Raw genomic sequence first — 27813 nt, forward strand, 5'->3', positions numbered from 1 at the left:
AAATTTACTGAAAACTCACAGGTGAGCTGCTAGGTACAAAAGATCTATCAGCAGGTATTTCCTCTTCACGTTCTCAAAAGGGTCCCAGGCTCTCAAAATGGGAGCCACTGTGTCAAGCCACCAAGGAAGAGCATTCGGTGTGAATAGCACTGCTGGGGAGTTTGTCCCTAACGTACCAGATTAGGCAGTGAGAACATCCCAGATTCCGGCACAGAGGCAACCCGTGTTTGAGATAGGAGTACCGGTTTGCTGTCTCCTTCCACGTCTTCATCCTGATTCTTCTTTCATGCCAAAAGCTTGGATCACATACACAGGACGAGATGATACCTTCCACACAGCTGGGTTTCCACCTGCAGCCTCTTCTGGAGCAGCTCGACCAGGAGGAGTTGAGTAAGTTCAAGTCTCTGTTGAGGACCCTTTCCCCACATGATGAGTTACAGCACGTTCCCCAGACGGAGCTGGAACAGGCCAACGGGAAACAACTGGCAGAAGTTCTCACCTCCCGCTGCCCCCGCCCTTGGGTGGAGAAGGTGACCGTCCAGGCCTTTGACAAGATGGGCCGCGCAGATCTGTCTGCAAGAGCAGAGGATGAACTGAGAGGTAAGCAGAGACCAGTCCACACTGTGGCCTAGAAGGAAAGCATCACAGCGGCCAGGGTTTGAGAAACAGAGATGACGTTGAGCCTTGGAGAGGGGTGCCCGTCCTGAACACAGATGCTAGACCTTCACGATGCCCAGTGGTGTTTCTCCCGGGTCTTATATTCTAGCTGTTTCTACTCTTTCTGGATACCATATACTTATGCTGGGCTCCTCACCATACACCCCCTCTCCTGTTCCAGACTGTTTTCTGAAATGCATTCGTGGAATTCTTTCATATGTCCTCTAAGATGGTGAACTGCTACATACCATCTGTTTGATTTACAGTTCACTTACTATGTCTGTAAACTACTTACACACACTCACAAAATCAAGCCTCTACCTTCCTTTAGGTTAGCAACATTTGGGGCTGGGTGATTTGGGGGTATGGGAAGGACATTCTGTGCTTAGCAGGTATTTAGCAGCATCCCTGGTACCCCTGGTGCTAGCATCCCAACACCTCTACCCCTATAAGCTTCTAGCACACTCCCCCACACCGGTGACAACCAAAAATGGCCAGATGTCCCCTTTGGGGGGAAAATGGCCCTGAGTGGAGAGCCACCTTTTATGTCAGGAGTTCCCGGTGTCACCATTCTTGTCAATTTCCTGGGGAGCTCTGAATATACTGACACCTAGAACTTCTCACTGGAGATACTGATTTAACTAATTGATCTATGGCTCCCCCTAGGCATGGAATGGTTTTTTGTTTTGTTTTCTTTTGTATTTTAATTACAGTATACATTCAATATTATTTTGTCTTAGTTTCAGGTGTACAGAATAGTGGTTAGACATATGTATACCTTACAAAGTGATCCCCCCCAATAAGCCCGGTACCCACCTGGCACCGTACACAGTTGTTACAATATTGACTGTATTCCCTGTGCTATACTTGACATCCTTGCGACTGTTCTGTGGCTGCTCATCTGTGCTTTTTAATCTCATCATTTTCAACTAGCCCCACCCCCAACGCCTCAACCCCCCTCTGGTGATCATCAGCCTGTTGTCTGTCTCTACGAGTCTGTTTCTGTTTTATTTGTTCATTTATCTTATTCTTTAGATTCCCCATATGAGTGAACTCACTGAGCATTTGCTTTTCTCTGTCTGACTTATTTCACTGAGCAAAATACCCTCTAGGTCCATCCATGCTGTTGATCTGCAAGAATCCATTCTTTCTCATGGCTGAGTAATATTCTATGATATATATATATATATATATATATATATATATATATACACACACACACACACACACACACACACACACACACACACACACACATACACAGTCCACCTACTTGGTGTCAAGCTCACTTTAATTTCTACTTTTCAGCGCTGGCCCAAGCGCAGGGAGAAGGCGCCCCAAACCCAGAAGATGAAAAAGGAAATTTGGAAGAACAAGAGGCAGGTCTGTATCGCATCTTCCTGGAGTGAGCTGAAGTCAGGTGGCTCTTTATAAACTTCTCTGCTCTTTTCTTTCCTCCTTAACACAAAGTCCTTTTCCCCTAACGCTATCACCTATCTTATCTGCTAGCTCACATCACTGAAGGTAAACAGGAGGGATCCAGAAGTATGCCGAAGAAGACACTCTGGAAGAAAAACCTTTGGCCCGGGGTCAGTGGAGACATCCACCATTTCCCCCGGGGATATGAGAGGCTGGTCCCCTTCTATAACCCAGAAATGTTTGCAGAGCCATTTCCACACACGGTGGTGCTGCACGGCCCCGCAGGCGTCGGCAAAACCGCGCTGGCCAAAAAATGGATGCTGGACTGGACACAGCACGACCTCCCCACAACACTGCAGTCTGCCTTCTACCTCAGCTGCAGGGACCTGAGCCGCCAGGAGACCTGCACTTTTGCGGAGCTGATAGCCAAGAAGTGGCCACACGCGCAGGAAGCCGGCCCCGAGATCCTCGCCCAAGCGCAGAGATTCCTCTTCGTCGTCGATGGGTTCGATGAGCTGAGAGTCCCCTCGGGGTCACTTGTCCAGGACATCTGTGGCGACTGGAAGAAGCAGAAGCCGATGGCCGCCCTGCTGGGCAGTTTGCTGAAGAGAAAGCTGTTCCCCAAGGCCACGCTGCTGGTCACCACGCGCCCGGGGGCCCTGGGCGAGCTCCGGCTCCTGGTGGAACAGCCGCTCTTCATCGAGGTGGAGGGGCTCTCGGAGCGGGACAGGAGGGACTATTTCCTGAGGCACTTCGGCCAGGAGGACCCAGCCCTGCGAGCTCTCGAGGCGATGGAGAGCAACCCGGCTCTGTCCCGCATGGCTGCGGTGCCCGCCGTGTGCTGGGTGGTCTGCACGTGTCTGCAGGTGCAGATGGAGAAGGGCGAGGACCCTGCCCCGACGTGCCACACCGCCACCTCGCTGTTCCTGCGCTTCCTGTGCGGCCAGTTCGCGCCGAGCCCGGGTGGCTCCTCGGGTCCGCGCCCCCGCGCCCCGCTGAGCGCTGTGTGTCTCCTGGCCGCCCAGGGTGCGTGGGCGCAGACGTCCGTCTTTGACCGAGAAGACCTCGGGAGACTCGGGGTCACGGAGGCCGACCTCCAGCCCTTCCTGGACAGGAGCATCCTCCAGGAGGACGCCGACTGTGAGGGCCGCTACGCCTTCGTCCACCTCAGCGTCCAGCAGTTTCTGGCCGCCCTGTTCTACGTGCTGGACAGCGACGCGCAGGGAGATGGGGACAGGTGCCCGCGGGACGTGGGGGACGCGCAGAGGCTGCTGTCCAAGGAAGAGAGACTGAGGAACCCCACCCTGACCCTGGTGGGTCACTTCTTATTTGGGCTCGCGAACGAGAAGAGAGCCCGGGAGCTGGAGGCCACGTTCGGCTGCCGGGTGTCCACGGGGGTCAGGCGGGAATTACTGAGGTCGGTGTCCGCCGCGAGTCAGCCCTTCTCCTCGGCGGCGCACGCGAAGGAGGCGGTGTCCCGTCTGTACGAGTCTCAAGAGGAGTCGCTGGTGAAGGAGGCCGTGGCCCACGTCGAGGTCGTGTCCCTGCGTTTGCAGAACCAAACAGATGTCGTGCACGCATTGTTCTGCCTCCAGCATTGCGAGAACTTGCAGAGGGTTTCACTGCAGGTGGACAAGGGCGTGTTCCTGGAGAATGACGGCGCGTCAGAGTCAGACACGTGGGCGGAGAGGTAAGAACTCGCCTCTCCTTTGTGACTGGTTTTTCCACCGCTAGACTCGTCCCTTCTCCACTGGGGAGGACAGTCTCCTGCTCCCTGTGGCTCAAGGTCAGTTTTTTCCTTAACTGGAATTTCTTCCCGCGAGCTCATCATCTAAGACAGGTACCACGATGTCCATCCATATTAGGAATAGGGGCTTTGGAAACTGACCTTGTTTGGGGAGCAATTTCTTTAACGGAGCAATTTTTGCAAGTGGGTCCACCTGTTTTAAGTCTGCCGGTTGGTTGTGTAGATTTCAGGAGATATCTGAGATGCCTGCCCCTTTTTTAGCATGACTGCTGGAAAAAACATTAAATATCTGTCCTCAGAGGTTGAATGAAACTATTTCTGAAAGCTACACCTCACCCAGGATCATGGACATTCTCTTCACAAGCACCTTGCCTGACACACTTTAGACAATGAAATGGCGCCGGTCAGTTCTGATTCTGGTAGTCTTGATTTAGACTCAAGTGACCTCAACTGAGCTCTTCCAGAGTTCCCAAAATATTGTCGTTAAGCTGGTGACCACTCAAAATGTGTCATCTTCCATGCTGAGAAGAAGATACTGGCCTCAGAAAACAGAGTTTGACTGGAATGAGAGCTCATGTCTATTGGCTTCTGACATCCTGTGGCCACAGTCTAAAATCACTGTCTTGTGGTGATGGGTGTTGTCCCCCAAGATACTGACATCTTATCAACATCTTATCAGGCCAGAATAAAGTGCCCTTGTTTCCTTCCTGGTGGAGGTGTCTGTTGCACACATTTCCTGAACATTCTCTCATATTCCTGCATCACTTAGTAAAGAGACATGAACTTCAGTTACCTCCCAGCAGTCCACAGACCTGATCTCTTTCTCCATATCTGGATGTTTTTCTTCTCTCATCCAAATGCAGGAGTACTATTTAAGAGATGCTTTGAATGAAAAAGAAATTAAGCCAATAACCTCTCTGTCTTCCATCCAAGATCCCAAGTCAAAATAGTCTCTTTTGCCTGACCAGGCAGTGGCACAGTGGAGAGAGCATCAGCCTGGGACACTGAGGACCCAGATTTGAAACCCCGAGGTCACCAGCTCAAGCACGGGCTCACCAGCTTGAGCATAGGATCATATACATGACCCCATGGTCGCTGGCTTGAGCCCACAGGTCACTGGCTTGAGCAAGGGGTCACTGGCTCGCCTGGAGCTCCCCAAAGTGCATATGAGAAAGCAATTAATGAAGCAACTAAGGTGCTGCAACTATGAGTTGATGCACCTCATCTCTCTCGCTTTCTGTCTGTCTGTCTCTCTCCCTCCCTCTCATTCTCTTAAAAAAAAGGGGGGGGTCTTTTTTTCTTCTTTTTTTAACTGATTATTAGAGAGAGAAGCATCAATTTGTTGTTCCACTTATTTATGCATTCATCAGTTGATTCTTGTATGTGTCCTGACAGGTATGGAACCCTCAACCTTAGAGTATCAGGATGACACTCTAACCAACTGAGCTACCCGGCCAGGGCTCTAGTTTTCTTTTTGTTTGTTTGTTTGTTTCTTTTGTCCTTGGTGCAGTTAAAATCCATGAAGGGGCCACTGTTAAATGGCAGTAATGAAGCTTAGTTTGGTTGCCTGATTCTTGAAGCTCGTGTCTGAGAAGAAGGATTTCAATATGGTAATTCTGGTCTGCAAGGCACATTCATGACTTTCATGAAAGTTTCTTTCCTATGGTTTTTGCCACTTCCCCTTCTGTTCCACACATCACAACAAGCACATAATATTGCTGGTCTATAACCCCCAAGATGGTGGTTAAACCACGAGACATTGTCGGATTAAATCACTTCCTTCAATAACAGGGTTGTAAGGGGGAGATGCTCTAGTTAGTGGCTGGATGATCTGATCTTAATAAGACAGTTGCTACCACTAAACCCTATACAGTCTTTTCATCCCCTCCCCCCCCCATGTGGTAACCATGCTTTTTGAAAAGTCACAAATTCTAGGTGGATAATGACTTTTCCTCCTCATCTTGCCTCAAGATTTCTAATAAGGTCATTTATGTTTAATGTGTCTTTTATTAAGTCAAGCACCACTAGTAAAACCAAAAGTACAACCTAGTCTTTTAAGATTTTTTTAAGAATGTTTAGGTCTGGCCTGACCAGGCGGTGGCGCAGTGGATAGAGCATCGGACTGCGATGCAGAGGACCCGGGTTCGGACCCTGAGGTCTCCAGCTTGAGTGCGGGCTCATCTGGTTTGAGGAAAAAACCCACCAGCTTGAGCCCAGGGTCGCTGGCTCCAGCAAGGGGTTACTTGGTCTGCTGAAGGCCCGCGGTCAAGGCACATGTGAGAGAGCAATCAATGAACAACTAAGGTGTTGCAACGCGCAATGAAAAACTAATGATTGATGCTTCTCATCTCTCTCCATTCCTGTTTGTCCCTGTCTATCCCTCTCTCTGATTCACTCTCTGTCTCTGTAAAAAATAAGTAAATAAAAATTAAAAAAAAAAAAAAGAATGTTTAGGTCTGGGCCGGTTGGCTCAGTGGTAGAGCATCAGCCCAGTTTGTGGAAATCCCAGGTTCGATTTCAATCAGGGCACACAGGAGAAGTGACCATCTGCTTCTCTACCCCTCCCCCTTCTCTCTCTCTCTCTCCTTCCCTCCCTCTTTCTCTCTCTCCTCCTCTCCCACCATCAGGGCTCAGTTTGAGCAAGTTGGCCCCTGGGCCTGAGGATAGTTCATGGCCTCAACTCAGGCATTAAAATAGCTCATTGCCAAGCAATGGAGCAGCGGCCTCAGATGAACAGAACATCATCCTAGGGGCCTTGCCAGATAGATCCCGGTCAGGGCACATGTGGGAGTCTGTCTCTGCCTTCACACCTTTCACTTAATTAAAAAAAAATGTTTATTGTATTGCTTTTAGAGGGATGGGAGAGGGAAAGAGAGAGACAGGAACATCAATCAGTTCCTGTGCCCTGACTGGTGATCGAACCAGCAACATCCATGCTTCCAGAGGATGATCTAACCAACTGAGCTATTCCTCCAGGGCAAGAAGATTTTTTATTTTTAATTACAGTTGACATACAATATTATGTTCATTTCAGGTGGACAATATGGTGATTATATATTCTATAACTTACAAAATGATCCCCCCAACAAGTCTAGTCCCCACCTGGCACCACATATAATTACAATATTATCGACTATATTCCCTAAGATGTACTTTACAGTCTCATGACTGTTTTTATAACTGGCAATTAGTCTTAAAAACAACTAGCAGCACCAGAGCTGAGAAAAATCTAGGTTCTGTCTGATTTCTATTTTCTTCTCTTACATCAAATCATAAAATGCCTACTTTGTGCAGACTTGCTATTCAATCAAGTTTGCTAATGAAGCTTCTTGCCTTCAGAGATTGTTCATATTTTAATCTGGAATCTTTTGAACCTTAAGAAGATGTTCTCATTGACTCAAATAAAATCACCTTTTTTTATTAATTTTTTTTTAGATTTCACTTATTCATTTTTAGAGAGAGAGAGAGAGAGAGAGAGAGAAGGGGGAGGAGCAGGAAGCATCAACTCCCATATGTGCCTTGACCAAGCAAGCCCGGGGTTTTGAACCAGCAACCTCAGTGTTCCCAGGTTGCCGTTTATCCACTGAGCCACCACTGCTCAGGCTCAAATTACCTTTAATTTTGTGCCTTGATAAGAGCGTCCCAAAAGCACAGTCTTGGATATTCTTGCCCTTCTTCAGGAGGAAAAACAATGTTCTTCAGAAGTCAGAATAACTCAAGTGACCAGCCTCAACAGGTTTAGAGACAGGGTTAAAAATAAGATGATTTTTCGGATAAAACTTGAGGCTCTGGAAACTGACTGCCTTGTCCTGGAATCAGCTTAGCGCAGTTACAAATGAGAGGCAGAAGATGGTAGGAAATGACCATCGAAGATGGAATGGTATGGTCTGACTTTCAGTTCTGTGTCTGTTTCTGGCTGTGTGAGGTGGGACGGGTTAGATCACTCCTGAGACTCTATGTCTTTATCTCCAAGTAGCCACAGTACCTACTTCATACTAGTATGTTTTCTTTTCCTTTTTTTATTTTTTATTTTTATGTATTTTATTCACTGATATTAGAGAGAAAGGGAGAGAGAGAGAGAAACATTGATTTGTTGTTCCACTTATTTATGCATTCATTGGCTGATTCTTGTATGTGCCTAGCTGGGGATCAAACCCACAACCCTGGTGTATTGGGATAATGCTTTAACCAATTAAGCTACCCGGCCAAGGCTTCTTCTCAAGTTTTTATGGACATCCTTTTAGGTCAGCAAATATAATTGTACATTAGCTTGCAAAATAGTATGTATCTGGATACCCCATCATGTATTCTAGTATCTTTTTTTTTTTTTTTTTTTTTTTTTTTTACAGGGACAGAGAGGAAGAGTCAAAGAGAGGGATAGCTAGGGACAGACAGACAGGAACGGAGAGAGATGAGAAGCATCAATCATTAGTTTTTCATGGCGACACCTTAGTTGTTCATTGATTGTTTTCTCATATGTGCCTTGACCGCGGGCCTTCAGCAGACTGAGTAACCCCATGCTCGAGCCAGCGACCTTGGGTCCGAGCTGGTGAGTTTTTTGCTTAAGCCAGATGAGCACGCGCTCAAGCTGGCGAGCTCGGGGTCTCGAACCTGGGTCCTTCCGCATCCCAGTCCGACGCTCTATCCACTGCGCCACTGCCTGGTCAGGCTTCTAGTATCTTCTATTGAGTATATTGCTCTCAATTTTTTATCAGTGATATGCTTACAATATTGACTTACTCTAATGCTCTGGCAGATTGGTGTGTAAGAAGTTTATTAAGTTCTTCTTCTGGTGATTTATCTTTAAAGTGTTCAGTTGTCCCATAGTGATGTTAAATGATTCCATCGTCCAACTTGTAGAGTTGTGCTTATTTATTAAGGATGTATGCCCAGAGTGACCCTAAATACCTTCACGAAGATGTACTAATGTTGAGTTCTTTCTCCAGCCACATCTAGTAAATTGCCTCCTTTGTTGCTTTCCTGTAGGTCCCGGAATGATCAACACATGCTTCCCTTCTGGATGGACCTTTGTTCCATGTTTGGCTCAAACAAGAAACTGACATTTCTGGACATCAGTCAGAGCTTCCTCAATTTCTCATCTGTTAAGATTCTTTGTGAAAAAATCACCTCTGCGACCTGCAACCTCCAGAAAGTGGTGTAAGTAAAAGCTAATCCCAGGATTAAGACCCCCAAAGGTGGCCCTCGCTGGTTGGCTCAGTGGTAGAGCGTCAGCCTGGTGTGCAGGAGTCCCGGGTTCAATTCCCGGCCAGGGCACACAGGAGAAGCACCCATCTGCTTCTCCACCCCTCCCCCTCTCCTTCCTCTCTGTCTCTCTCTTCCCCTCACGCAGCCAAGGCTCCATGGGAGCAAAGATGGCCCGGGCGCTGAGGATGGCTCTGTGGCCTCGGCCTCAGGTGCTAGAATGGCTCTGGTTGCAACAGAGCGATGCCCCAGATGGGCAGAGCATCGCCCCCTGGTGGGCATGCCAGGTGGATCCCGGTCAGGCGCATGCGGGAGTCTGTCTGACTGCCTCCCCGTTTCCAACTTCAGAAAAATACAAAAAAAAAAAGACCCCCAAAGGCATGACTAAGCATTTTAGAACAGTATTTGTTTTGTTTTGCTTTGCTTTTAAAAGATTTATTATTATTCCATTGATTTGAGAGAAAGACAAAGAGAGAGAAAAAAGCATCAATTTTTTGTTCCACTTAGTTGTGCACTCACTGGTTGCTTCTCGTATGTGCCCTGATTGGGGATCAAACCTGTGACCATGACATGCTGCGATGATGTTCCATCCACTGAGCCACCCAGCCAGGGCCTTGGAACAACAGTATTTGAAGTGTCATCCCTGACTCCAACCAAGTACTCAAGACACAAGAAATTGAAGTGGTCCAGTCCTTAAATTGGTTTACTGAGTCATCGAATTTAGGTTTTTTTTTTTCAGGTTTTTATTGTAGTATAATGTATATACCAGGGGTCCCCAAACTTTTTACACAGGGGGCCAGTTCACTGTCCCTCAGACCATTGGAGGGCCGGACTATAAAAAAAAACTATGAACAAATCCCTATGCACACTGCACATATCTTATTTTAAAGTAAAAAAAAACAAAACGGGAACAAATACAATATTTAAAATAAAGAACAAGTAAATTTAAATCAACAAACTGACCAGTATTTAAATGGGAACTATGCTCCTCTCACTGACCACCAATGAAAGAGGTGCCCCTTCCAGAAGTGCGGCAGGGGCTGGATAAATGGCCTCAGGGGGCCGCATGTGGCCTGCGGGCTGTAGTTTGGGGACCCCTGGTATATACCATAGAACTAACCACCTTAACCATTGTCAAGAGCACAGTGCAGTGGCATTAAGTACATTCTCATTGTGCGACCCTCACCACCATTTATCTCCAAACCTTTCTCCATCTTGCAAAATGCAAACTTTGTACTCATTCAACCATGATACCCCATGACCCTCTCTTCCCAGCCCCTGGAAATCAACTTTCTACTTTAAAAAAAAAAAAAATCTTAACACAATGTGCAATACTGTTAGATGTCCACAAAACAGCACGGGGAATGTCAAGAGCGTGAGGGCAGTTTCAATCCTGTTATGACAACCAGGGGCTATACATTGAGCAGGCCTTCTCAACCTCTGCTGACATCTTGGGGATGGATATTTCTTCCACCTGCCGGTGGTACCCACACACCCCCAGTTATGACAACCAAAAATGTCTCCAGACATTGCCAAGTGTCCCCAGTGGTTACAAAATCACCCCTGATGTGTAGAGATGATATCAAAGTGCTGAGAGAGTCCTGAGCATTAAAACTGACTTGGGCTGGACTTGTCTGTCTGAAAATAACCAAAAACTAGATGTAGTTGAATCAAGTTGGAACAAAAGGGTGCAGTTGAGAAGCATCAGAAACAGGTAATGGCATAAGTTAAAGACTTGGGTTCAAACCAGAGTGTGCTTTCGTCCATGTAAGACAGCATTTCAGAGTCTTCCTGGACCTAAGGTTCATTTTTTTTTTTACAGAGACAGAAAGTCAGAGAGAGGGACAGACAGACAGATGGGAAGGGAGAGAGATGAGAAGCATTAATTCTTCACTGTAGCTCCTTAGTTGTTCAGTGATCGCTTCCTCATATGCGCCTTGATCAGGAGGCTACAGCAGTGCGAGTGACCCCTTGCTCAAGCTAGCGACCTTGGGCTCAAGCTAACGACCTTGGGCTTCAAGCCAGCAACCATGGGGTCATGTCTGTGATCCTATGCTCAGCCAGTGACACCATGCTCAAACTGGTGACCTCGGGGTTTTGAACCTGGATCCTCTGCATCCCAGTCCAACACTCTCCACTGCGCCACCACCTTGTCAGGCCTAAGGTTCATTTTTGTGTGGCTAGTGTGCCAGGAAAGTTCTAAAGGCTCAGATTTGGGCAAGTGGCAAGTGGCGAAGGATTTGGGGAAGCGGATGAAACACCATGGAGTCAGCTGAGAGAGCTCTGATGTCAGTGAGACCTTCTCAAGCTGCTGATACTCTGCTGGTTCTCTTTCTCAATGTAGAAAAATAAGAGCCCTGGCCCCCCGGAGGGTTACATCAGTAATGTGAGCCTGATTCTAAATACAAGGACATCCCGGAGCCAGAGTGTGTAGTCAGACAAAGTGCTCTGAAACATGTCCATTGATAACATTCAGGAAATGTTATATGATACTTTTCAAGAAACCATAGTTATAGTCCCATTCATTTATTTCTGCCTTTACTTTTCTTGCCTTTGGGGTCAAATTCATGAAGATCTCCCTGACCAGTTGGCTCAGCAGTAGAGTGTCAGCCTGGCGTGTGAAAGTCCCGGGTTTGATTCCCGGCCAGGGCACACAGGAGAAGCGCCCATCTGCTTCTTCACCCTTCCCCCTCTCCTTTCTATCTCTCTCTTCCTTCCCCTCCCAAGCCAAGGCTGCATTGGAGCAGAGTTGGCCCAGGTGCTGAGAATGGCTCCATGGCCTCTGCCTCAGGTGCTAGAATGGCTCTGGCCAAAACGGAGCAATGCCCCAGATGGGCAGAGCATCACCCCCTGGTGGGCATGGCCAGGTGGATCCGAGTCAGGCACATGCAGGAGTCTCTCTGCCTCCCTGCTTCTCACTTCAGAAAAATACACACAAAAAAAATTCATGAAGATCATGTATCATAGAAATGTACACTGATTGACCAATGTCACCCCAATGAATTTAATAAAAAGAAAAAAAGGTTCTGACCATGTGGCTCAATGGAAGAAGCATTGTCTCCAGCACACCACAGTTGCAGGTTCAATCCCCATTCAGGACACATTTGAAAAACATCCAATGAATGCACAACTAAGTGGAACAATGAGTTGATGTTTCTTTCTCCCTCTCTCTCAAATCAATAGAAACAAACTTTAAGTCATAAAACAGCTTTTATCTGCAGCAACTGCTTACGGCTGACTTCCCTTCACCAAAAGTTCAAGATGACTAAAGAAATTGGAGCTTCTAATAGTTTCTAAAATGAGATGTTAGTCAGGGGCACAAAGTTTCAGCTATGTGAGATGATTAAGTTCCGGAGACCTAAGGACCAGCAGTGTGATGACAGTTAACAGCACTACATTGTATATTTGAAGTTTGCTGAGAGGTTTGATCTTAACTGTGCTCGCCACAAAATTTTTTAAAAAGGATATAGTAACTATGCGAAGTCATGGATAAGCTAATTAGCTTTGATTGGTGATAACTTCACCAGGTATATGTATATCAAAACATTTATGTTATAGCTCTGGCTGGGTGGCTCAGTGGATAGAGGTAAATGGAGCATCCCAGCGGGCTGTCACGGGTTCCGTTCCCAGTCAGAGAACATATGAGAGGCAAACACCGAGTGCACAACTAAGAGGAACAACAAGTTGATGCTTTTCTCTCTCCTTCCCACCCCCCAAATCAAAGGAAAAAAGTTTCTTAAAACTTTGTCATAAACCTTAAATATATAAATATTTATTTGTTGATAATGCCTCAATAAAGGTGAAAATATGAAGAAAGTTTTTAATATTTAAATATACTGCAGCCCTCTGTATATGGTATATAGGTTTATATATATGTATATATATGTATGTATATGCTGTATAGGTGTGTGTGTGTGTGTGTTTATGCTGTACAGGTACAAAGACTCACCTTTGTTTTCTTTGCCCTAGCCTCAGAAATATCTCCCCACCTGATGCTTATCGGAATTTCTGCGTCATTTTTGCTGGTTACCAGGCTCTGACGCAACTGACCCTTCAAGGAAACGACCAGAACGATATGCTTCCCCTACTGTGTGGGGTCCTGAGACACCCAAAGTGCAGTCTGCAATATCTCAGGTATATCTCACCATCACTGAGAACCCTCGGCATATAAAGAAAGCTGCCACACGCCCATTCAGTAGCACTCAGGGAACAAGTCCCAGAAGAGAAAATGGGCTGGAGTTTCATTTCCACTTACCTTGATCACTAACCGACCTGTACCACTGTACAGAATAGCTCCGAGTCCAAATAAACTCCCAGGTCACTTAGAGTTATCATCTTGAATCTGAAATTGTTGGTTTATTGTCATGTTTCTCTTAACGTCATGATTCAGAAGCCAGCTACTGACCTTATCTTGCCAGGAAAAGACCCTTCAGGACCACTGTGTTTTCCTTTTCCTGGTACTTCTCTGGTTTGAGAGACTTCCCCTGGGAAGTTCTTCACATGGTGGCTCTGGTGATGATTATCACTCATCATTGGGTTCCACGGGTCCTCATGTGACCACATTTGAGCAATAAGAGAAACACAGTTTAATGTGATCTATTGGTCTCAAATGATGGCTCTTTCTCTACTGATAGGATCTTGGGCTGTTTAACTAGATCTTCTCCTCATCAGTAAAATGAGATAATGCACATCTCATAAGGACTTGAGAATTGGAGGAAACCACGCCCAAGCACATACACATTCAATAATAGATACTGTCATTACTAATCATTCCAAACAACCTTCCTTTCTCTTTCGTGTGAGGATTCGCCGAGAAAATGCATTGTGTCCTTTGAAGATTTGGGTCATTAGCTTGTTTCTCTCTGAATAAAATGGATACCCAAAATAAAAAGAAGAGACTATATTTTTGTGTGTGACAGAGACAGAGAGAGGGACAGATAGGGACAGACAGACAGGAAAGAGAGAGATGAGAAGCATCAATTTTTTGTTGCAACACCTTAGTTGTTCATCGATTGCTTTCTCATATGTGCCTTGACCAGGGGGCTACAGCAGAGCCAGTGACCCCTTGCTCAAGCCAGTGACCTTGGGCTTCAAATGGGTGACCTTTAGGCTCAAGCCAGTGGTCATATCTATGATCCCATGCTCAAGCTGGTGACCCCACGTGCAAGCCAATGACCTCAGGGTTTCGAACCTGGGTCCTCTGCATCCTAGTCTGATGCTCTATCCATTGCACCACCACCTGATCGGGCTGTGTGTGGCTTATTTTATTGGAAGCAGTTCATATTCCATTTTGTGTTCTAATTCCCTTGTTCACTTTGGTCCCTCATCATAGTTGAGACGCTAAGAGAGGGAGGTGTTTTCACTGAATTTTAGCTGTGTGGTACATATGCCCCTTGGCATTTTACATGAATTATCATGTGAGGGTATGATGGAGAGTGAGGTGTCATAAATTTAAGTAACTGGGCCACATTTCCACACATAGCAAATGGAAGAACCAGGATATTTTAGACACCTGGCCAAGAGGTACCCGTAATGTTCCAGTGAAACTATTGCCCCAGAATAAGAATACTCATCTCTAGGAATTGAGTATGGGATCCGTGTTGTATGATATGTTTCATTGATGATATTTCTAAATCGTTCACTCTTTTTTTTCTTTTTTTGTCTTTTTTTATTTATTTTCAAAGTTAGAAGTGGGGAGGCAGTCAGACAGACTGCTGCATGTGCCCGACCAGGACCCACCCAGAATGCCCACCAGGGGGCAATGCTCTGCCCATGTGAGGCATTACTCCATTGCAACTGGAGCCATTCTAGCACCTGAGGCAGAGGCCATGGAGCCATCCTCAGCATCTGGGCCAACTTTGCTCCAATGGAGTCTTGGCTGTGGGAGGGGAAGAGAGAGATAGAAAAGAGAGGGGGAGGGGTGGAGAAGCAGATGGGCGCTTCTCCTGTGTGCCCTGGCTGGGAATCAAACCCAGGACTTTTACATACCGGGCTGATGCTCTACCACTGAGCCAGCCAGCCAGAGCCTAAGTCATTCATTCTTAACATGTGGTCTCCAGACCAGCAGTGGTAAGAGCACCACCTTGATAAAATCCAAATTCTTGGGTATCATGCAGATCTTTTCAGATTCCAGGTGTATAGCCCAAAAATATGTTGTAACTCATCTTCCAGGTGATTGTGGGACATCTTAAAACATGGATCTCTGGGCCCTAGCCTGTTGGCTCAGTGATAGAGAGCTGGCCTGGCATGTGGATATCCCAGGTTCAATTCTCAGTCAGGGCACACAGTAGAAGTGACCATCTGCTTCTCTACCCCTCTCGCTCCCCTTCTCTCTCTCCCTTTCTCCTCCTGCAGCCATGGCTCAATGGATTCAAACATGTTGGTCGCAGGCACTGAAGATGGCTCTGTGGAGCCTTGTCCTTAGGCACTAAAAATAGCTTGGTTGTGAGCTTGGGCCCCAGATGGGCAGCGCATCGGCCCCAGACGGGTTGCCAGGTAGAGCCCAGTCGGGGCACATGTGGGAGTTCGTCTCTCTATCTCTCTTCCTCTCATTTAAATAAAAATAAAAGTAATGAAACGTGGATCTCTGGAGTCTACATCCAGAGACGCTGGAGATTTGCATTTCTAGCTGGCTGTCCAATGGTGATGGTGCAGGTGGTCCATGGGCCACACTTTGACAACCACTACTGCAAACCATGTAGTTCAGGGTGCAACATAACGGAGTGGAGCGAGGGTTGAAACTGGAGACCACATCCACTGTTTGGTTCTGAAGAAATTATTTCATCCCATTTCTCCTGCAGGTTGATATCTTGTTCTGCCACCTCTCAGCAATGGGCCGACTTGTCCTCTGCCCTCGAGACCAACCAGTCCCTCACATGCTTGAACCTCACGGATACGGAGCTCCTGGATGAGGCCGCCAAGTCACTGTATGTGACTCTGAGGCACCCCAAGTGCTTCCTGCAGAGGCTGTCGTAAGTCTCCCCTCTTTCCCCCTGGGGCACCTCTGTTTTCAGATCTGGGGCCACAGAGACAAGAGCTATGGGAACACCCATATTTGCTGGGCAACCAGCTGATGTAGACACTCGGTTACCATTTTTGGTCCCACGCATCTTCTTCTTCTCTCACTCCTGTTCCTTTGTGACTGTGGTCACTGGCACATGGCGGTTGAGAGAGGACAGGGCGTTAAAAAGAAGAGCCACCAGCCTGACCTGTGGTGGTGCAGTGGATAAAGTGTCGACCTGGAAATGCTGAGGTTGCCGGTTCGAAACTCTGGGCTTGCCTGGTCAAGGCACATATGGGAGTTGATGCTTCCAGCTCCTCCCCACCTTCTCTCTCTGTCTCTCTCTCTCCTCTCTCTCTCCCTCTCTGTCTCTCTCTCTCCCTTTCTCTCTCCTCTCTAAAATGAATAAATAAAATTTAAAAAAAAAAAAAAGAAGAACCATCGGCCAAGAAGCTGGGTGTTTGGAAATATCCTTACCGTCTGACCCTGGTTGTGGTGCTTCCACAGGTTGGAAAACTGTCACCTTACAGGGGCCTATTGCAAGGAGCTCTCCTCTGCTTTGATTGTCAATCAGAGGCTGACTCACCTGTGCTTGGCCAAGAATGACCTGGGGGATCGCGGGCTGAAACTTCTGTGCGAAGGCTTGAGTTATCCCGAATGTCAACTACGGACCCTGGTGTAAGTACCTGCTGGCCGTGTTTGTGTGATTGTGTGTGTGTGTGTGTGTGTGTGTGTGTGTGTGTGTGTGTATGTGTATGTGTGTACTAGATTTGAGTAGGATAGTTGTGAGCACTTAATAATTTATTTGAATACCCCAAATATGATGCTGATGCTTACTTAGATCGGGTGAGACCTAGGAAGGAGGTAATAGAAAGTATGCACGGGTATTAATATTCTATAGGAATTTGTAGGATGTAGCTGACTTCTAGGCTTGATTTTATTTTTTTTATTGATTTTAGAGAAAGAAGGAGAAAGAAAGAGAGAGAGAGAGAGAGAGACAAAGGAGAGAAATATCAACTTGTTGTTCCACTTATTTATACATTCATTGGTTGATTCTTGTACATGCCCTGACCAGGGATCAAACTCACAAACTTGGCATATTGGGATGATGCTGTAGCTAACTGAGCTACCCAGCCAGGGCCTGGGTTTGATTTGTGTGTGTGTGTGTTCTTAGAACTATGTAGCATATGCTGTGCCTACAGTTGGGTATAGATGGTGCTATTTACCAACAAACTCAATATAATCCTCCTATAAATACTAAAGTCATAGGACAAATTTTTAGACAGAAATGGGGCTGCACTGTTTCTATTGAGAGGTTCTATTCAGTTTTAACTTCTCCTGTTCTTGGTATCTGTGAAACCACCTCCAATAGTGAGTAACTGGCAACTTTTCCTAGGTTGTTTTTATTGGGAGGGGCAGTGACAGAAGGTTAACAAAATTCCACAGGTAACTTTTCCTAGGTTTAATCTCAGCTACACTTTAAGACACCAAATCTGGTAACTACTCACTCGCTTCAAATTCAGTGTAGTCGTTAGTTTGTGGTTGAGGAGAGATAGAAATCAAGAATTTTCCAGCCCTGGCCGGTTGGCTCAGCAGTAGAGCGTCGGCCTGGCGTGCAGGAGTCTGGGGTTCGATTCCCAGCCAGGGCACACAGGAGAAGCGCCCATCTGCTTCTCCACTCCTCCCCCTCTCCTTCCTCTCTGTCTTTCTCTTCCCCTCCCACAGCCGAGGCTCCATTGGAGCAAAGATGGCCCGGGCACTGGGGATGGCTCTGTGTCCTCTGCCTCATGCGCTAGAATGGCTCTGGATGCAACAGAACGACGCCCCAGATGGGCAGAACATCGCCCCCTGGTGGGCATGCCGGGTGGATCCCGGTCGGGCACATGCGGGAGTCTGACTGCCTCCCCATTTCCAGCTTCGGAAAAAAAAGAAAGAATTTTCCCCTACTATCTAAGTCCCCAAACACTATAATACTATGAAGTTCATAGGAAAGAAGATGCTACCCACCCACTAGGCCCTCTCTTTAAATCCAGTTTTGTATTAGAAGTCATGCCATTCAAGGCATCTAAACAGAAAAACAAAGTCGAGACGGTAACAGTAACTAAGCAACCCAGGATATACCAGGGATGACTTCATTCCGCATTCCCAGCCTCATAAAGCAAGTCCTCACCTCTCCCACTGTGCGTGAGAAAACTTAGACTTAGACATTAAACCTTATCAACTTTGCCTCCTTGTAAAAGGTATGACTCTCAGGAAATAGAGCTCGAGTCCTTTTCTTTCTCAACCTCAACTGAGTTTGTGTCTTTGTTTTTTAATCCATGTCCTCATGTTGCTAAGCCGGCAAGGCTCAATTTGCTTGGGCCTTCCTTGATTACGCCATAGTCATGGAAATTTCTACAAATTTACAAATTACCAAGCCATAGGGAGGGGTGTTGTCTCATCTCAGTCTGTGCGGGTCACCCTCAAATCTGTCATCTGTTCCTACTGTCCCTCCAGGTGCTATGGTCTTCAGCAGCTATTGTGCCTTGCTTGGAGGTCAAGGGTACTAAGGCTACCTGTGGTCCCATAACCCTAAATATATCACATCAGATTATTCTCTGGGGTCAGGCCACATCCCAGGAGGCCTTCATGAAATCCAAGGTCTATACAATTACTTAGAGTTCATTACAATTAAAAAGCAACAACCCTGGCTGGGTAGCTCAGTTGGTTAGAGTGTCGTCCTGATACACCAGGTTGTGGGATCCATCCTTGGTCAGGGCCCATACGAGAATCAACCAATGAGCTTGACCAGGCTATGGCACAGTGGATAGAGCATTGAACTGGGAGGCAGAGGACCCAGGTTCAAAACCCTGAGGTCACCGGCTTAAGCACAGGCTCACCAGCTTGAGCACAGTGTCACTAACTTGAGAGTGGGATCATAGACATGACCCCATGGTAGCTAGCTAGCTTGAGCCCAAAGGTCACTGGCTTGAAGCCCAAGGTTGCTGGTTTGAGCAAGGGGTCACTGGCTCTGCTGTAGCCCCCTCCCCAGTCAAGGCACATATGAGAAAGCAATCAATGAACAACTAAGGAGCCGCAATGAAGAATTGATGCTTCTCATCTCTCCCTTCCTGTCTGTCTGTCCCAATCTGTCCCTGTCTCTGTCACACACGCACACACACACACACACACACACACACACACACACACGAACCAGTAAATGCACAAATAAGTGGAATAACAAATTTATATTTCTCTCTCTCTCTCCCTTTCTCTCGCTCTAAAAACCAATACATTTTATTTATTTTTTAAATTAATTTTAAAGGGGTGACATTGATAAATCAGGGTACATATGTTCAGAGAAAACATCTCCAGATTATTTTGACATTTGATTATGTTGCATACCCCTCATCCAAAGTCAAGTTGTCTTCTGTCACCTTCTATATGGTTTTCTTTGTGCCCCTCCCCTCCCCCCTCCTCCCCTCCCACCCCCTGGTAACCATCACATTCTTGTCCATGTCTCTGAGTCTCATTTTTATGTCCCACCTATGTATAGAATCATATAGTTCTTAGTTTTTTCTGATTTACTTATTTTGTTCAGTATAATGTTATCAAGTTCCATCCATGTTATTGTAAATGATCCGATGTCATCATTTCTTATGGCTGAATAGTATTCCATAGTATATATGTACCAATTTTAAAAACTTCTTTTAAGCCGTTATTGGTAGTCTCTTTCTGCTATGACCAGTGATCACAAATTCATTGGCTTAACACAGTTTTGTAGTTCCATAAGTCAGAAGACCAACATGCATCTCAGTGTCAGTGGGGCCGTCTTCCTTTCCAGAGGTTCTAGCAGGGAGCCCATTCCTTGGCTCGCTCAGGTTGTGGGCAGAATTTGGGTTCGGTAGTTGTGGGACGGAGGTCCCTGTGTCCTTGCTGGCTGCACACTAAGAGCTATCCTCGTCTTGTAAAGGCCCTGCACTCCTTGGTCCGTGGCTCTCCCCTCCACCTTCAAAGCCACAATGGTGGGTCGAGTCCTCACGTGACACACCTCCAGTCACTTCTGCAGGAAAGGACTCGTGTGATGGGATTCCTCTGTATAATCCGGGGTGATCTCACCACCTCAAGGGCCTTAGTCTTTTCTCTTTCCTTTTTCTTGATTTTATTGGGGTGACACCGGTTAACAAATTGTACAGGTTTCAGGTGCCCAATTCTACAACACATCACTGTCCACTGTACTGTGTGTTCAACCCCCAAGTCAAGTCCTTGTCCATCACCATGTATCCCCTCTATAACCTCCTCCACCTACCTCACCCCCCTTTTTTCAGCCTTCACCACACTGTTCTCCATGTCCATGAGTTTTTTTCTCTTTTTCTCCTTTTTTATTCAATCCCTACCCCACCCCTGACAGCTGTCAGCCTGCTCTCTATCCATGAGTCTGTTTCTATTTTGCTTGTTAGTTCATTTTATTCATTAGATTCCACAAATGAGTGAACTCATATGGTACTTGTCTTTCTCTGACCGGCTTATTTCACTTAGCACAGTGCTCTCCAGGTCCATCCATTCCGCTACAACAGGTTACATTTCCTTCTTTCTTTAAATCAAGGGCCTTAGTCTTAATCTTACCTGCAAAGTTCCCTTGGCCATGTAAGGTCACATATTCACGGCTCTGGGAAGTAGAGCACAGACACCTTTGAGGGTCGTTATTCTGCCAATGGCAGCAGCCAATAAGGTCAGTCACCACTGGTTTTCTGCTAATATATCTAAGTCTAGAACTCTAATAATAAGGCAGAAGAAGGCAAAAAAGAAAGAAAGAGAGAGAGAGAGAAAGAAAGAGAAAGAGAGAAAGAAAGAGAGAAAGGAAGGAAGGAAGGAAGGAAGGAAGGAAGGAAGGAAGGAAGGAAGGAAGGAAGGAAGGAAGGAAGGAGAAAGAAAGAAAGAGAAAGAAGAAAGAAAGAAAGAGAAAGAAAGAAAGAAAGAAAGAAAGAAAGAAAGAAAGAAAGAAAGAAAGAAAGAAAGAAAGAAAGAAAGAAAGAAAGAGAAAGAAAGAAAGAAAGAAAGAGGAAGGAGGGAAGGAAGGAAGGGAGGGAGGGAGGGAGGGAGGGAGGGAGGGAGGGAGGGAGGGAGGAAGCCTGTCCAGGTGGTGGCACAGTGAATAGAGTGTTGGACTGGGACGCGGAGGACCCAGGTTTGAAGCCCCAAGGTTGCCAGCACAAGCTCACCAAGGTTTGAGCACAGCTCACCAGCTTGAGCCCAAGGTCACTGGCCTGAGCAAGGGGTTACTTGCTCTGCTGTAGCACCCCCCCCAGTCAAGGCATATATAAGAAAGTAATCAATGAACAATTAAGGTGCCGCAACAAAGAATTGATGCTTCTCATCTCTCTCCCTTCCTGTCTATCTGTCCCTCCCTCTGTCTCTGTCACAATAAAATAAATAAATAAAGAATAGTTAAGGTGAAACACCGCTGATTTTCCGTGTGCTTGGATAATCGATACCTAAGATCGAGTACCAGATATGTTCAGATCAGAGCTGGTGTCTGATCCACATCAAAGATACCACTTTTCTGGTAACTGGACTTAGGAAATATAATTGGCCACTTCCCCTAATAGAAGGTGGCAGGCTGAAATTCTCTGCTGCATGGTTAGAGTAGGAATCCTATAGACCCACTGTCTTGCTTTCCCATTGCTTCTGTAGCCAAGTATCACAAACTAAGAAGCTTAAAACAACACAGATTTGTGATCTTATCGTTCTGGAGGTCAGAAGTCTAAAATGAGTCTCGCTGGGCTAATGTCTGGCAGGAACGCCCTCCTCCTGAGGGCTCAAGGGGAGACTCCGTCTCCCCTTTCCGGCTTCTAGAAGCCCCCACATTCCTCGCAGCTCGTGCCCCTTCTTCCATCGTCAAAGCCAGTAGGGAGTGTCATCAGAGGTCCTTCTGTCTCACTCATCACACCTCTCCCTCTGGTTTTTTATTCTTTTTCATTGAATTTATTGGCTGACACAGTTTAATAAAATTATACAGGTTTCAGGTGTACAATCCTATACTACATCATCTGTATATTGTACTGTGTGTTCACCACCCCAAGTCAAGTCTCCCTCCATCATTATTTATCCCCCTGTACCCCCTCCTACCTCCCCACCCCCTTTCTCTCGGTAATCACCATACTGTTGTCTGTGTCTATGAGTTATTTTTTCTTTACTGAATCCCCTCATCTTTTTAACTCAGTCCCCTAACCCCCATCCCCACTGACAGTCTGTGCTCTGTGTTTATGAGTCTGTTTCTGTTTTGTCTGTGAGTTAATTTTGTTCATTAGATTGCACAGTCTCCCTCTGGTTTTCACTCTGTTCCCTCCTTCTTGTAAGGATCCCGTGATTACCTCAGGTGCCCCTGGATCACGGCAGACTTTCGTGATCCTTCTTCACTCAACCTTGCCTACAAAGTCTCCTGCAGAATGTCACAAACGTTTACAGGGACCAGGCATTGAGATGTAGACATCTTTGGTGGAAAGGAGGAGCCGTTAGTCTGTCTGCCGCAATGGCCCATGATTGCATTCCCACGTGTCCATTGTTCAACATCGTGGCCTGACATTGTCTATCACGTTTGGGTGTGTCACACAAGTGACTCACAGGTTTTTCTTGTCCTTTGGGTGACGGATTTCTAGGCTGTACTACTGCAACGTAACCCAGGATGGCTGCATTAATCTCTCCATGCTTCTGCAACAAAATTCAAGCCTCACGCACTTGGACCTGGGTATGAATCATATCGGAATCACTGGACTGAGGTTTCTGTGCGAGGCTTTGAAGAAACCGCTGTGTAACCTAAGATGTCTATGGTAAGTCCTGTTTTTATCTTTTTTACTTTAATCTGTGTATGTAATAATATATCAGTGTACTGACCTGTGGTGATGCAGTGAATAAAGCATCAGGTTTTATTCAGAAATAAATGCTGAGGTTGCTGGTTCAAAACCCTGGGCTTGCCTGGTCAAGGCACATATGGAAGTTGGTGCTTCCTGCTCCTCCCCTTTCTCTCTCTCTCTCTTTCTCCTCTCTAAAATGAATTTTTAAAACTTTTTTAAAAGATGATTACAATATTGAGATATGTATGCATGTTGTGTTACCATATGCCAAGAATGTTTGCTATTGTGTTTAGCCTCTTCTAAATCCTAGAGTATGCTTAATACTTGACGTTTCCCTTATCTTAGAAGATTGTTTCATGTACTCAAAACAAAACCCTTCATATATCACTTTTCATTTCTTTTTCCTTACCAATATCAACTCTAATTCTTGTTGAAATCATGCTACTCCCTTCCAGATATCTAGAATCTGTTCTCTACCCCCACATTAGTAACATGTAGGTTGTCAAAAAGCCTTCAAATTAATCTGTATTTTGCCTTTTCTTTCCCTACAGTTTTTCAACCAAGTATAACAGTGGTCCCCAACCTTTTTTGGGCCACGGACTGGTTTAATGTCAGAAAATATTTTCACAGACCGGCCTTTAGGGTGGGACAGATAAATGTATCATGTGACCGAGACAAGCGTCAAGAGTGAGTCTTAGATGGATGTAACAGAGGGAATCTGGTCATTTTTTAAAAATAAAACATCGTTCAGACTTAAATATAAATAAAACGGAAATAATGTAAGTTATTTATTCTTTCTCTGCAGACCGGTACCAAATGGCCCACGGACCGGTACCGGTCGAGGGCCCGGGGGTTGGGGACCACTAAAGTATAAGATTAACTTCTAAGGTGTTACCCTTGTCACCCTTCTGACCAACATCCTCAGTGGTTCCCCATCTCCCTCCAAGTAAAATCCAAAGTTTACAATGACCTAAGGGACTTATTCCAGCTGGTTCCCTCTTTTCTGTGACCTCATCTACAACCCTCCCTGGCTCACTCTCAAGCTGACTGCCCTGATGTTGTTTTACATGCTAAGCATATGCCACCTCAGGGCCTTTGCACAAGCTATTACTCTGCCTGGAGGGCTCCTACTCCAGCGTTCTCTATGGCTCATTCTCTTTACTACCTCAGGTCTTCCTTAACCACTGTAGGGAGCACCCCCAGCTTCTCTCTTTACCCCTTGCCTTTTATAACCTTCTTTCATATTGGACTTGTATGTAGTATACTAGATTCATTGTTCTGTTTCTTATTTCCAAACTCTGAGGGAAGAGACTTGTGTTGTTCACTGTTGGATCCCCACCACCCAAAAGTGTGCCCGGCATATAGAATGGTACCCATAAGCATTGGTTGAATGAATGAATGACTTGTTGTGCTTTGCTTACAGGTTATGGGGATGTGCAATCACCCCACTCAGTTGTGCCGACCTCTCATCTGCCCTTCGTAACAACCAGAACCTCACCGCTCTGGACCTGGGCCAGAATTCCTTGGGGTATAGTGGAATAAAGATGCTGTGTGATGTCCTGAAGCTTCAAAGTTGCCCTCTCCAGAAGCTCAGGTATGATTCCTCCTATGCCCCACAGCGTTTGCATTAGGAATGCAGGTTTGGGGGGAGCACCAATGACAGGAGTCTTGGCAGACATCTGTCACTACTAACACTCAGTGTTTATCCATGGATGTTTGGTCACCAGATAACTCGTCTGTTGACTCCTCCTGTAGCTTTGGCAGGTAAGATGAGTCAAAAGATAACATCAAAACTCAATCTGAAACCAAGAAGCTGGATTTAGGTAGGACTTCCCTAAGTGAGAGGCAGTTATGGTGGCCAGCTGTTGTCTTCTCACATGGTGCTTTTGTTTTTTTCTCTCTCTCTTTTTTTTTTATAAATAAATTTTTATTAATGTTAATGGGGTGACATCAATAAATCAGGGTACATATATTCAAAGAAAACATGTCCAGATTATCTTGCCATTCAATTATGTTGCATACCCATCACCCAAAGTCAGATTGTCCTCCGTCACCCTCTATCTAGTTTTCTTTGTGCCCCTCCCCCTCCCCCTTCCCCTCTCCCTCCTTCCCTCCCACGCCCCCCTCCCCGCCACCCCGGTAACCACCACACTCTTGTCCATGTCTCTTAGTCTCACTTTTATATCCCACCAATGTATGGAATCATGTAGTTCTTGGTTTCTTCTGATTTACTTATTTCACTCCATATAATGTTATCAGGATCCCACCATTTTGTTGTAAATGATCCAATGTCATCATTTCTTATGGCTGAGTAGTATTCCATAGTGTATATGTGCCACATCTTCTTAATCCAATCATCTATTGAAGGGCTTTTTGGTTGTTTCCATGTCTTGGCCACTGTGAACAATGCTGCAATGAACATGGGGCTACATGTGTCTTTACGTATCAATGTTTCTGAGTTTTGGAAGTATATAACATGGTGCTTTCAGAAAGGGTTTATTTAGGGTTGTGTCAGTCATGGAGGTCTAGAGAGTCAATGTCAGCCCTAGAGGCATGTTCTGTGGAGTAAGTCTGCTGTTTAATGACAGTGACCTGTAGTAATAGAAGCACTCACCAATGGCTGTTGTCTGCTTGCTCCTCAAAGCAAGTTGTCATTGAGTTCTGTTGGTTCCTTGCTACCATGGCAACAAAGAACCAGAAAACTCTACCTAAGAGTATGGGCACTTCCTGAAGTTCTCAGATGGAACCTAGATCTTTGATGTCTTGAAACAATCATAATTATGTAGAAGAAACATTATGTATTTACTTAACATGAATTTCAGGTCCAAGGTACCTGGCTCATCAAAATTAGGGATGTGTAGAAAACACTAAAGCTTTTTATTTCTTTTTCTAGCCTCTTTCTCTTGGGTTACCCCTTTCCCTTTCAATAATATTAGTCATTTCAATGGAGACGTAAAGCCCCACAAAGACAACATTGGACCTGTTTCCTTAGACCAGCCAGACATTCTTTCCTGGGTCTTTGAATCTCAAGATGAGGTCTTCAAGGTGGGATCTTCTTCCTGAACCACAGATTCTAAGGCACAGGTGCCCTAGACCTGCCTTTCAAGATCTGGTGTTTATTTTTTTATTGATTTTAAAGACATAGGTAGAGGGAAAGAGAGAGGGGAGAGATAAAGAGATGGAAACATTGATTTGCTGTTCCACTTCTTTATGCATTCATTGGTTGATTCTTATATGTGCCCCAACTGGGGATCGAACCTACAATCTTGGTATATTGAGACAAGGCTCTAACCAACTAAGCCAACTGGCCAGAGCCTAAGATTTGGTGGTTAGTTCTTTAATTCTCTCAAGCTACCTTGTCCCCTTCTGGTAAGCCCTTTTACAATAAGTATAGTTGCTATCTCTTGCTTACAACCAAATAACCCTAACTTCATACCTCATCCTCAGAGCAAGGGTTCTCCACTCTCATTTTTTACCTCATCGGCACCTCTTCCCAGACACATCTACTGTGCCACAGACCATGCTCAACCTCCGACAATCATGAATAAACACAATAACATTTGACCCTGGAGGGTCATGTTTAAAATATTTTGAAGCTAGTGGGCCCTTATTTTAGTCAAACTTATTTTGATGTCCGACAAGATAGCTACTCCAGCTAGCTTAGCATTGCATGAGTGTATTAGGCTTTTTTGGTTTTCTATCTTTATTGAGGTATAATTAAAAAATAGAAATTATAAATACTTAAGGTACACGTTTTGATATATGTATGCATTTTGAAGTGATCATGACAACCAAGCTAATTAACACATCTATCACCTCACAGTTAGTTACATGTGTGTGTGTTAACAACGCATAATATCTACTCTCTTAGCAAATTTCAAGCACACAACATGGTATTATTAACTACTCACCATGCCACGCATTAGATCTTCAGAACTTAATTCTCCTTATAACTGAAAGTCCGTGGCATAGATGTACTCTGAATCTCAAACAACAAAACAAAAATCAATTCATATATTAGCAAAACCAGGACTACAATCCTTGGCCTCTTATTTTTTACACATATTTTTGTTTAGTTACTCCCTGTCCCCTCCCACTTCCCATTTCCACACACCCATGACTGGATGTAGTTGCCAACAGATGAAACCTAGAATGAGGCTGCTGTCCATTATCAGAGGTAAAATAAAGTGTTGTCATTAGGTAGTGTCATGTAGCCAAAAAGGGATAAAAAACTGGTCTGGCTGACTTGGGTTGAGCTTGTTTGTCTCATCCTGGGCCCACTCTAGTAGCAGAAGCTGACAAAGGGAATTGTGGAGTCAATAGGTGTTAGAGCTATATCTACAGGTATAGTCATAAATTCCATCTCACACCAAGTATGACACAATAATCGCCCAAGATCATCCGAGCATCCAAAACTGTAGAGTGACTTTATCCCATTATAATGGTAACCAGATATTTTTTTTCTGTCATATCAATATAGAACTCTACTTGGCAGCATAGAATAATAAATAAAGGTGGTCCCTGCTCTGGAAAAAAAAATCCCTAAAGCATGAGAGTTGCAGGCATTCAGGGGTCTAGAATAAATCTCCTTGAAGCAACAAGGAACCTTTTATTCCTCCATTGTTTTGCCAGGTTGAAGATAGATCAATCTGACGCTCAAACCCAGGAGCTGCTGAGGGAAGTCAGAGAGAGCAACCCAAATCTAACTATTGAGAGAGATAACCAAGAGCCAAAAGATAAGAGACCCTCTTCTCGTGACTTTATTTTCTGAGACCCCCTGGAGCCAATCATTCTGCGATCAAGTCATGGATCTTCAAGGTGATGGTAAACTTCCTTCCTATGGGCCCTCTCAGCACCGTTAGCAGCTGAGCTGGATGTAATTTTAGTATTGGTTGTGTCTCTAACTTACATAAAACATGCACAAGTCACTTAACCCTGTTATGGTGAAATGTCTG

The 27813-nt window shown here is 45.5% G+C and overlaps 1 protein-coding gene across 1 annotated transcript; it reads left to right on the forward strand.

The window, feature by feature from the left end:
* The first annotated feature begins 320 nt into the window (after positions 1–320).
* NLRP2 (NLR family pyrin domain containing 2) lies at positions 321–27629 on the forward strand. Its single transcript, XM_066372602.1, has 10 exons — positions 321–600; positions 1966–2040; positions 2167–3766; positions 8810–8980; positions 12995–13159; positions 15826–15996; positions 16533–16703; positions 22664–22834; positions 24282–24452; positions 27491–27629. Exons 1-10 carry the CDS (start codon positions 321–323, stop codon positions 27627–27629), a joined length of 3114 nt encoding a protein of 1037 aa, XP_066228699.1.
* Positions 27630–27813: the final 184 nt, after the last annotated feature.

This window comes from Saccopteryx leptura, chromosome 3 (assembly GCF_036850995.1).
Source record: "Saccopteryx leptura isolate mSacLep1 chromosome 3, mSacLep1_pri_phased_curated, whole genome shotgun sequence".
Lineage (NCBI taxonomy): Eukaryota > Metazoa > Chordata > Mammalia > Chiroptera > Emballonuridae > Saccopteryx > Saccopteryx leptura.

Excerpts from the sequence above, each read along its gene's own strand:
- NLRP2 (XM_066372602.1), top strand. The coding sequence starts at position 321 with ATGATACCTTCCACACAGCTGGGTTTCCACCTGCAGCCTCTTCTGGAG. Across the intron at positions 22,835-24,281 it reads TGTAACCTAAGATGTCTATG|GTTATGGGGATGTGCAATCA; the intron begins GTAAGTCCTGTT and ends CTTTGCTTACAG. Across the intron at positions 24,453-27,490 it reads TGCCCTCTCCAGAAGCTCAG|GTTGAAGATAGATCAATCTG; the intron begins GTATGATTCCTC and ends TTGTTTTGCCAG.